General features: G+C 38.3%; 1 protein-coding gene across 1 annotated transcript; it reads left to right on the top strand.

The window, feature by feature from the left end:
- Positions 1–795: 795 nt before the first annotated feature.
- On the top strand, positions 796–10,237 carry LOC101859380 (piezo-type mechanosensitive ion channel component 1; the record flags this gene model as incomplete). The annotated part of the gene is given in 5 exon segments (XM_013090852.2): positions 796–974; positions 2,427–2,549; positions 3,199–3,278; positions 4,781–4,997; positions 7,218–10,237. Coding segments are annotated over 5 exon segments (879 nt in total), but the record flags the coding sequence as incomplete, so codon positions are not given.
- Positions 10,238–10,939: the final 702 nt, after the last annotated feature.

The following is a 10,939-nucleotide window of genomic DNA, read 5'->3' as shown; positions in this document are numbered from 1 at the left end:
TCTCTCTCTCTCTCTCTCTCTCTCTCACACACACACACACACACTCACACTCACACACACACACTCACACACACTAATAGGCATGGGATGGACATACAAAATAATATTATACTGGCACATCTGACAATGACTTACTAGCTTGTATTGATAACAATAAGGATGATTGTTTTATACTTGTTAGTTTCTGTTTTCTATTTTCCAAGGTATTTTATACTCCGATCAGAGTGTACTTCTGGCAAATGTTGGATCTACTGAATTTATATGGGTGTTTGGTGTCAGCAATGATCTTCTTTGCTGTTTCACAATATTAATGTTAGAAAACTCTGTGAAAGAGGGGAGTGAACTATTGTTAACTTTTGCTGCTTCCCATGTATCCCTTCCAGATGTAATTCCTGTTGTTTCGAGATGATGCCGCTGTAGCATGAAATTCCGTTTGTAATTTTAAGCTTTCAAATGTTCCCTTGTAGTAGGTTTTCATACTTCTGTCTATTTCGAATGACTTGAATTGATTGCGGTTGATTTTGCGTATTACACAGCTGCATTTTCGATAAAGCTCAATATATCATGAATGTATAGTGATACATGATTTGTAACCGTTGCATGGTTTGTATTTGTTACTTTCACATTTGTGGGTGAGTGGAGGGCATTTTTGGTAGGTGTTACTTATTTTCGTTCGCTCTTTTTCTGTCTGTCATACAATATTTTCTACTGCAGTACTATTAATAATGATCATTATTGTGTCGATGTGGTTTTCTTGATTCAAGACAAACAAACTGTAATATTTCTCAACATCAGAGGGCCTTCAGCTTCTTGAGCGGTTACGACCCCGAAGACGTGACGCTGACCTCGTTTGACGGCCGGGCCTTGTCCATCTGGGGCATCAGTCCAGCCAGTCAGGCCGAGCTGATCAATGACCTGTACAACGACACCACCACCACCAAGCTGTCTCTCACATTTGAGGTCAAGTTCCAGCGGTGAGTGGGGTTTTTAGGGAGTTTTTTTCCTGCAGCCTTTAGTTTTTCAGTTTCATGTAATTCTTTGGATCATGACGGACTCTGTCTCAGTCTCTCTCTCCGTCTCTGTCTGTCTGTCTCTCTCTCTCTCTCTGTCTCTCTCCCTCTCTCTCTCTCTCTCTCTCTCTCTCTCTCTCTCCCGCCCTCACTCTCTCTCTTTTTCTCTCTCTCTCTTTTTCTCTCTGTCTCTCCTTCTTTCTCTCTCTTTCAACGTTTATTTTCCTCTTGTCTTTCAAAGCATCAATACAGTGGAAACCATATATAACAGGCCCTGTAATAACAGGGATCCGGTAATAACAGGGATCCGGTAATAAGAGGGATGTTTAAAATCCCCGTTTTTTCCTACTCTTTGTCTCTATAAAAATTTATCGGCCATAACAGGGCCTCATCAGAGCCCAACCGGTTATAGCAGGGACAAAGGCTCATTAACAATGTGTAAAAAGTAAGAGAGAGAGAGAGAGGGGGGGGGGGTGGAGGGACGGCTGGTCGGCCTAGATCTAAGCCTACTTCTTTCATTATGTCACCAACGATGCCAAGCGCAAGAGAAAATGCCTTTCAATTGACAAAAAATACGAAATAATCCAGACTGTTGACAAAAAGCAAGCTCCACTGGAAGAAATTTGTCGTCAGTTCGACATTCCACAAGGGTTGATTCACACCATTATCAAGGATAGAGAGAAGATAGTGGCAGCATACTCCAATGGAAAGTTTGTTCTGGATCGAAAGAAGATGAGACTACCCGATGCAGAAGCTGTGGACCAAGCTCTTCTGATGTGGTTTAAGGAGGCAAGGAGAAAGTTGGTGCCAAAACCCCTGTTCGTGGGTGCTTGGGGCTAGGGAAACTACCCATGAATAAGTACAGCTAGATTAGTCCACAAATGCTCACTTTCCTTGCATTTCTGATTTAACAGGGATCGGATATAACAGGACATTTTCTCTACTCCCACCATCCCTGTTATATCAGGTTTCCACTGTACTTTCAATTAATCAAATTCCAGAAATTATCCAGTCACAGTAATCATAGTGCAGTATTTAATATATTTGACATTAACTGTACCATTCATTTTGGGGGATACACGGCAAAATATTCTTAAACAGTTGCTTTTTCCTTCACATTTGACAAGCTAAACAGTTATTGTCGATTCTGATAATGATCAAGTTTTCTTTTTTATCTAAAGTGTTATCTCTCCGTTTAGGTTGCAAGCTGGATCTTTGATCTTTACTGTTTTAAAGTATTTTTGTTATAAAACGATATTGCTACAGATACTTTTATTCTTCTCCTTCCCAGTTTTTCCTTTGACATCGCACAGGTCATAAGTGGAATGATCAGTTTTTCTATGTTTTTCCCTGATTGGATTTAATTCTTTTATACAAATCCCTTCATTTATATTCTTTTCGTTTTTTTATCCTCAGAGAACCAGACAAGGCTCTGCCTGCAGACCTCAACAATTTCTTCGAAGTAGATTTACGCAAGCTGGACCCATCAGTGCGTCATGCGTTTGCTGCGGTCATTAATGGCACATCCAGCGAGACAGTGTAAGGAAACGATAATGCTCATTTACAAACTTGTTTGTCTCTGATGATTCCCTGGTCCTTTCCCTCACACTTCTAATCCATTCTGTCCTACTTCTGGTCCGTTCTCTCACACAGGGAATCGAAATCTCCGTTTTTTCCGGCTTTTTCCTTTGTTTTCATCCATAGGAATGTTTCTGACAGAAATAATATTATTGGAAATGATACGACAAAGGCCCCATACACCTGTCCCTGTGGTTTTATGAACCCCGCATAATTAAGCAAAATTTGATAATTTTTTTGCATAATTTCGGATTATTTTCCTTTTTCATTCTTTGTTAAAATTAACAGAATCGCATAATTTCACATTTTTGGGCTCAGTTTGCATAATTTCAGATTTGTTTTTTTGTATTAAACCACGGGGACAGATACACTTGCAAAGGAAAGGGAGAGGTAAGAGAGGTGTTTTTGTTTGCTCATTTAAAAACTTTACAAGGTTCGTTTTAGGTGAGATGTGATGCTCGGCTCATTTTCGGGAGGGGGGGGAGGGTGTCAAAAGTCATTTGGCATCCCTGCTCACACATCTGGTCCGTTCTCACACACTTTTGTTCCGTCCATTCGTCCCCTTGTACTTCTAGTTGATGCTTTCATTTTTCTGTTTGTCCTCTTGCAGCAAGGTGAACCAGGTTTTCCCTCGATTCCTTCGTTTGGGCACCACCACGAAGGCTACAAAGGTGGACCAACTCATTGGAGGTGAGTGACACCCATAAGCGTTTTACTTGTACTTTTAGAATTACCTTGTTTAAGATAGATATTGAGCCACCATTAGAAGAAATTATCGTGTACTTTCACCAGTGGATTGTTAGAGGTTGCCAACGGTAGGTTTTGCTCCTTTATTTTTTTTTGTCTCTCTTTTAGTCTTGATTTTTTCCAGACCTAATTGACTTATAATGTCAATGTGTTTCTCTTTACTCAAACAACCGTTCACTAGCTCATATACATACCAGTACATAGCGAACTTGTCTATTGTTTCTGTCAGTCTGCTTGTCTTTTTCCCAGCTCTCTATGATTGATTGTATCAGTCCCCTTTTGTCTCTTGTCTCAATGTCTGCACTACCTTGTTGTTTGTAGACAGACCACAGAGAATTCCTTTCTAGTCTACTCTTCTTGTGCACATTTTTGTTGCTCAGTCATTTGTCTTTGACTATAGTATGGATGAAAAAATGCTTTGAGTCGTTAGTATTTTAAGTGAAAAGTTATGAAAGTAGTTATCCTTAGCTTATCAAAAGCAAAATCTGCAAATAGGGGACATTTGGCCTGTCAGTTTATGAGACTTACTTAATAATGTCGTGCAATAAGTAACTTGGTGCAAAAGGCTCTTATGTTTCGTTGGATGATGATATGATAATATAGATATAATTGAAAGCCAACAAAAGTTGCTTCTTTTCCCTCTTGTTTCTGTCTGTCTGTTTTGCCTTTTCCCTGTGCTAAGTGAGCATTGCCATATCATAGGGCTTCTTCTCTTAACCTGAACTAACATGTAAAAACCAAACAAATATTTTTAATGGAGAACAAGGTATGAAAGCCCTGAGTGTGCCAATGCCTTTCACTTAAACTTAAACTCAGACTGCGAAACAGCCAACATTAATACAGTGCCATAAAATTTCCCAATGTTCAATTCTATCCCTGAAGGTGGTTGAAGAGTACTATTGGTAGATCCCACCTTTCTGTACTCATGGTTGAGTGGATCCTTGTGTTAGGCCACCACTGAACATTACGAACAACGCATTAAAATGTGTCGAGTCCAAAGGGACATATAGTCCATTGACTCTTGGAATTCCAGAATTTAAAAGATAGTTTTTTTAATTCTGTAGGAGAAAAAAAATATTGTTTAAAGGTTACAGGGGTGGAAAGATTAGATTTTAAAAATGAAAAGAAAGGAAAAAATAAACCAATCAGTTCATGAGACAAGATCTTTTAAATTGGTGCATTTTGCATTTATAGGATGTTTTTGTAAAAAGCAATTTCCTTTTTCGAAAGTAACTTTCTCCTTTGTGAATTTTGTGCCAAACAAATTCCTTTTGAATGACCTATATCTTTTCCAAATTATAACATTCTAGTACAAATTTTGTGAGAGATATTTAGAAAATAAGTTTATTTTGGATCAGCCTGTGTCTTGTTGTTTTTTTTCCTGAACTAATTGACCTTCATAATATCAATGTTCTTTCTTTTCAAAACAATTCTCTGTGGGACAGGTTCGACTGGAATACACTTGAGCAACATTTCCATGACCCTCAACACCGACGCAGCTGGAGGCCTGAGTGAGTGGTGGGACGTGAACGAGAGGATTCTGGGAGCCACCATCTTCACATACGCGGACCCCGATGTTGTCAATACCGTCAACAAGATCTCCATCATCACCTTCAACGACAAAAAGGCACCAGAGTCTTTGTCCTTCCTCTCAGGATACGGGTAAGTTCTGGGTCCTTGACGGTGAAACCATGCTTCATTACCAAGTAGATGGTTCGCGTGTCTATTTGAATAAAGTAACTGGGGAGGGGAAAGGAGGGAGGGGGTGGGGATACAAAAAATAGGGAAGTGAATTTGTTATTTTAATGAAAGCTCAAAGGTGAGTTACACTGAAAGATTCTATGATAACGAAGAGTTAGAGTTGGGGATTTTTAGGGGATGGTTTTATTGGGGGGGGTTTTGTGGACTGTTCTTGATTGTTAATTTTTTATCAACTATATTTTTTTGGACAATAATGTAGGCGCCGCAGCCCTATCTTCCAACAGTACACACCAGAGGAGACTCCATCCTGAAGCCTCCATTTTCTCTGCGGAGGCCACTGCCATTGACATGGCACTGGACTCCGTAGAAAATTCTCCTAATCTTTACTGACAAAATTCATAATTTACTTAATTTACCTGTGGGAAATGTACAACTCTGTTGAGGGGAGGGGAGGGGGGGGGTGGAGTTGACCCTCCTTTGATTTGGTGGATAAACAATTAGCATGCTGTGATAGTTTCAGAATACAGCTGTGTCTTGTTCATGGATCACCTGAGAGGTGTTCATGAAATCTCAGGAATGGATGGACAGAGAAAAAGAAGGGAAAAAAACCCATAAAATAGAAATATAAAAATGACAAAGTATGCAGAGCTTCTGATGAAAGAATATTTCTTTATACTTTATTTTTGCATCGGCTGGGTGTTGTACGAGGTCATTCAAGAACGACGTCAGAGCCTTGTGATGAGGCTACGGGTAAATGACATGAGTTTATTCCTGATGAACTTTCATCATTGAATGAAAGATTTTATTGCTCACAATTTTGTTGAGAGAAATTCAACACTTCGTTAGTGGAATACAGTATTCTTTTGACTGGATTCCTTGTTTGATTGATTTCTTCTTTAAAGTTTTGTTGGCTTGTGTGACGTCCTTCTGTTTTTCTTCCTGGTGTGGTTTCGAAACATTTGTGAGGCATCGTGGTGAAATCAGGCGCTCGCCAAAATAATGGAATCAAAGAAACTAACCTTCTTTTGACAGCTTGGCAATTTTTGGTCCGCCTCCTTTTTTTTTTTTTTTTTTTTCTCAACACTTATTATGTCTATTGATGTGGATGACCGTATGCAGTTTTGAGCGCAGTAAAACCTTACTAAGACTGTGATTTCTGTTTGGAAATTACTGAAAAACATTGATTAAAGGCACAAAAAATGTAAACTTTCAGTTTCCAAGGACTCTCAAGCTATAGAAATCACCAAACTTTGGCGGCCATTTTCTCGCTATTCTTACCTCTGAAACTAGGCGGCCCCCTTTTCCTTTAATCGCAAATATCTCAACTTGTATTCAAGATAAATGGGGGGGGGGGTCCTCAAAAGCAACACAAATGAGATAATACCAATAACTCAACGAGCCCGAAAATTGACTAGCGCCTGATTCCACCTCATCGTGACACATTTAAATTGGTTATCTCAAAACTTTGGTTCAGTCCTATCGCCTTGTTGTTCAGGTGTTGAAATAGTTATATTTTTTGGATGCAGCAAAAATGTGCAGAAATTTAGAACATCCACCTCATTAACTTTGTCAGCCTTTTACTTCATTTCATAATTTAAATGTTGGAAAGTTTTCCTGTTATTGAGCTTTTCAGTGAGATCATCTCCTAAAGTATTTCAGACAAGGAAGATGCATCTCTATTTTATGTCACGACATTGGAGATTTTTTTTCTTTCTGACTCTTAAAGGTGATCAAAAGTCTCAAAAGTATAAAATTTTGTTTTTCAACTTCCCACAAATAATGAATATTGTTTACCTTTTTTTTATGATTATGAAAAAGTATTGCTGGTCATCACCGTACACCAAATCTTCCCCATACTTTGCTTGTTATATGTGTGAAATCTGGTAAAATTTGCTCCTCTAATAAGCGAGATAGCTTTCATGTAAAGTCCCCCCCTCCCCCCTCATTAAAAGATAGTGTTGTGTAATTGTCGGCTGCTTGTTATTTGGCTGCTGGACTTATAACTCTATGGTCATGTTTTCAAAGCCTAATGTAGGTTTATAGGAACTTTGAAATGGTCCGCTTCCTCTACTTCTTTTTAGCTTTTCTATTGTTCCATTGGGGAAAAATATTGCTGACATCATGTTGAGTTGCTGTTTTATCGTCATCTTAACACTCTTTTTTTTCCTTCCGCTTCAACAGCATCATAGGTCTGTATATTTCATTCATCCTCTTGATCGGCCGCTTGCTGCGTCTGAGTACCACCAACCAGTACCTGACCATCATGTTCCGAGAGCTGCCAGATGTGGATTACATCATGCGTCTGGTTCTCGACCTATACCTGGTGCGGGAGATGAAAGAGTTCCGGCTGGAGGAAGATCTCTACGCCACGCTTATCTTCCTGTACCGTAGCCCTGAGACCACCATCAAGGTCACGCGGCAGACTGTGCGCATCGGGAACCTCAAGAAGAAGAACGATTAAAGCTGAGAAAGAGATGTCATGTTATTGTCTAATAGAGATGTATTGCTACCTACCACACAAAAGGGAGATGTTCTCATTGCATTTATATATTTTCATAACAAGTTCCTGACTATTCTTCCTTTTCTTTTGTTTCTTTTTTTTTTAGTAATAAGTTTTACAGGTGTATTGTAAGCTGCTGAAAGGAAAGCTTGCGTATTTCTTTTACCAGTATTTTTAATGCATATTTGGAGGTGGAAAATATTAGTTCCTTTGTCCTTCTCATTTCATTATCATATCATCCTCTTTCCAAAAGGAGAAGGTGTAGATGCTGCTTCCCTGACATTTCTGAATAGGAGAAAGAAAAATGAGGTCTTATGCCATTGTTGTCAGTTATAGCAGGTGGTTCACTGAAAAAAGGGGAAATGCAAGTTTAAAATTGGATGCTTGCATGTTTCTCCTGGATGTTGTGTACTTTTTCAAGGTAAGTCTCTAATTCATTCAAATATATAATTCTTCAGCAGATGCTGTCGTAAGAATAATTCATACCTATGTGCAATGTAGAGATGAGATGACGAAATTGATTCAGCTATGTTGCCGACAGTCAAGAGTTGCTCCAGCTAAGGTCAAACCTATGTATTGAAAATTGGCCACCATCTTGCCCTTCTCAGCGTTTGCTACAAACCTGACAGTCAGTTGGATCTTCGATATCAGAGTTACACATTTGGTCAGGTAGATTGGATGATTTTCCTCAGATTTGTGGTCTGTCATTCTTTTGTTTGATGAGGTAGTTTTCTGCTGTTTTCTCAGCACATCCCTAAACTTGTATTTCATTTTACCATGTTTCATACTAGTGCGGCTAAAGTTTTATCTGTAGATGTCTCTAAACAAAGCTTGAACTGGAGGTTGAAGCGTCTCCCATTTCAGATTCAAGAGGAAATGTCTACTCGGACTTGATCACACAAACTTTGGGGCTTTATAGCACAAAAGTTTTCTGTATGTTTATATTGTACTTTTAGGAACAAGTTCTGTGAAGTGAAAGTGAGATTCCTTTTTGTCTTGCCATCACTTTTAAGTCTTCTGTACTAGTTTTTAACAATTTTCAATACCTTGTAGTGCAGAGAATGGTTAACACTTAAGCGCATTTCAGTATGATAGCAATATCTGGTGATTTTGAGAATTGCCTATGATTGTTTCTGCTTTGAAATCACATGAGAGTCAGTGTGTGGCCAAATATTCCAAAGGCTTTGAATTCCCAAACACATGTCAGTGAGGTCCTTCCTTAGACACCTCTTTCTGGCATTAGTGGCATGCATTCCATGTCTCTTAAGAGACTTAAGTTTCCTCTTTCTTTTCTCTCCCCGAAACTGCATGAGGCTTCTCCTCCTTGTTCAGATTTTTTAAAATTTGATTGTAAGGGAGTTTTTGTTTTCGCCAAAACTTTTCTGGAATACGGGTTATTGGCTCGCAAGGATGACATAACTGTCCAGGCACACTCACGGTAGTTCAGTCCCTGGCTTCTGAATCTGTGAAACAGAGGAAACTGCTGACATTTTTCCTCCTGAGCTGAGAAATAATGTCAGTTGATCAGTTTGGTGAAGTGGGACGAGGGACAAGAGTAAGAGGGAACTTTGTATCGTGGGAGATGTTTGTTAAAGCCATGAAGAAAATCTTATTGGTAACAGTAGGTGACTTAACAGAGAGGTGAGCTCTGTCACAAGAATCGACCATGGCATGACAAAGGAGAAACTCTTCGTCGTATTTAAAAAGGAATTTTTGCTCACATTTCTTGTCTCTGTACACATGAAACACATTCAAACAGACACACTTGCACAAACACATACATGCACATCTAAGGTCAGTAATCTTTACCTTATTTACATATACATACTTTTCAATTCTATTTCTGCTCATTTGGCTTTGATGGGGAGATATTAAGTTAAACTTCGCCGCTTGTGGCAAATGCAATCTGAAAGCATGGATTGGAATTTGCTTTTTAAAATCATGTGACAAAATTATTTTCAATCCATGAATTGACACAATCTTTTTTATATGTGTGAATTCCTCAAACCCATCTTTTAAAGTTTTGGTTATTTGATTTCTTTCAAGTGCCAAGCAAGAAGAAAGAGGTTCTTTTGTGCTTCTTCTGCAAGACATAATGAAATGATGTCTAAAAAGTATTTTTTTAAATCAAAGTACTCTTTGAAATATTTAAATATCTCCTCAGAGTCTGGTCTGCTTCCAACTGAATTTTGCTGCCTTTTTGACATTTTATTTTATGCTCCAATAATCATCCCAAGAAATTTTGCGATTCGGAGTTTGCTAGTGAAGTAGATGTGAGCTCCTGCTATGTTTGTCGCTGCTGAGATCTCTAAAGTTGTAACTAATCTTTTATGTTCTGAATGATTTGATGGCGTTTTTTGTTGCTTGCATGTCTCACCATATTTTGCCTTGAAAGAGCTCAATGAGAGAGGCAGCCATCTAACAGGCAAAATTGTTTACCTCGTAGCAAGGCAGCTGAATTGTCTACTCTAATCTGATGTTGGTAGTTTTCAGTGAATTTCTAATCTTTTTTAATGAGTAGGCTTTTAATTGAGTGTACAGAACCATTAATTGGAAATTGCTGTTCTCTCTAGGTGTACTGATGTTCAGTCACTGTGTCTTTTTAAAAATATATGTTTAGTTGGAAAAAACTTCTTGCGGAAAAGTTCAGTATAGCTAAACTTTGGACCTGTCCTCCCTTTCTTAACTGTATAAAAAAAAATTATGTGCATTGCAAAAGTAATGACATGAATATCGTTTTCAGTACTGATAATAAGACATCTTTATTCAATTAGATGTCTTTTACTTTTATTGAAAGTCTATAAATCAACTTTGAGGCTTATTGAGACAATCTTATAATCTTATTTTGTGCTTTTTTTTTCTTTTTTTTTTTTTTTTTTTTTTTTTTTTTTTTTTTTTTTTTTTTTTTTTGTCTTTGATGCATTTTTCATATTTCTTCCCCATGCCAAACTGTAAGTGGGGAATTTCTGTGGGGGCAAGCAGAGCCCTGAAGATTTCATGATGTTTTTCTCTCAGTTTTAGATTTGCCAACAGCTGCTGATGTGTGTCCAACTCTTGCTAGAGGGCATGGTTTTTACACTCTTCTTTTGTCTTGTCTCTGCTTAGGCTACTTTGCCACTTACCTTTCTTTACTATTTCTTTTACCATCAGTTTTCATAAAATGACAACATGTTTTTTTTATTTCCCGATGTACCCAAATGTATTGCCATATGTATTTTTGAGAACATTTACACAAAAAGCTATTTTTGTCATACAATGTTTATTAATGTGCGAGTGACTCGTTATTGTGCTCTTTACATTGTCTCCTTTCTCATATTTTGACGTCCTGTTTTCCTGTCAAATGCTGTATGTGGTCTGTGTTTTGTGTTGTGAGGAGGGAGGGGGGGGGGGGGGGGGGGGGGGG

This window comes from Aplysia californica, unplaced genomic scaffold (assembly GCF_000002075.1).
Source record: "Aplysia californica isolate F4 #8 unplaced genomic scaffold, AplCal3.0 scaffold01581, whole genome shotgun sequence".
NCBI lineage: Eukaryota > Metazoa > Mollusca > Gastropoda > Aplysiida > Aplysiidae > Aplysia > Aplysia californica.
The sequence above is the reverse complement of the archived record's forward strand: the minus strand, read 5'-3'. Positions and strand labels throughout refer to the sequence as shown.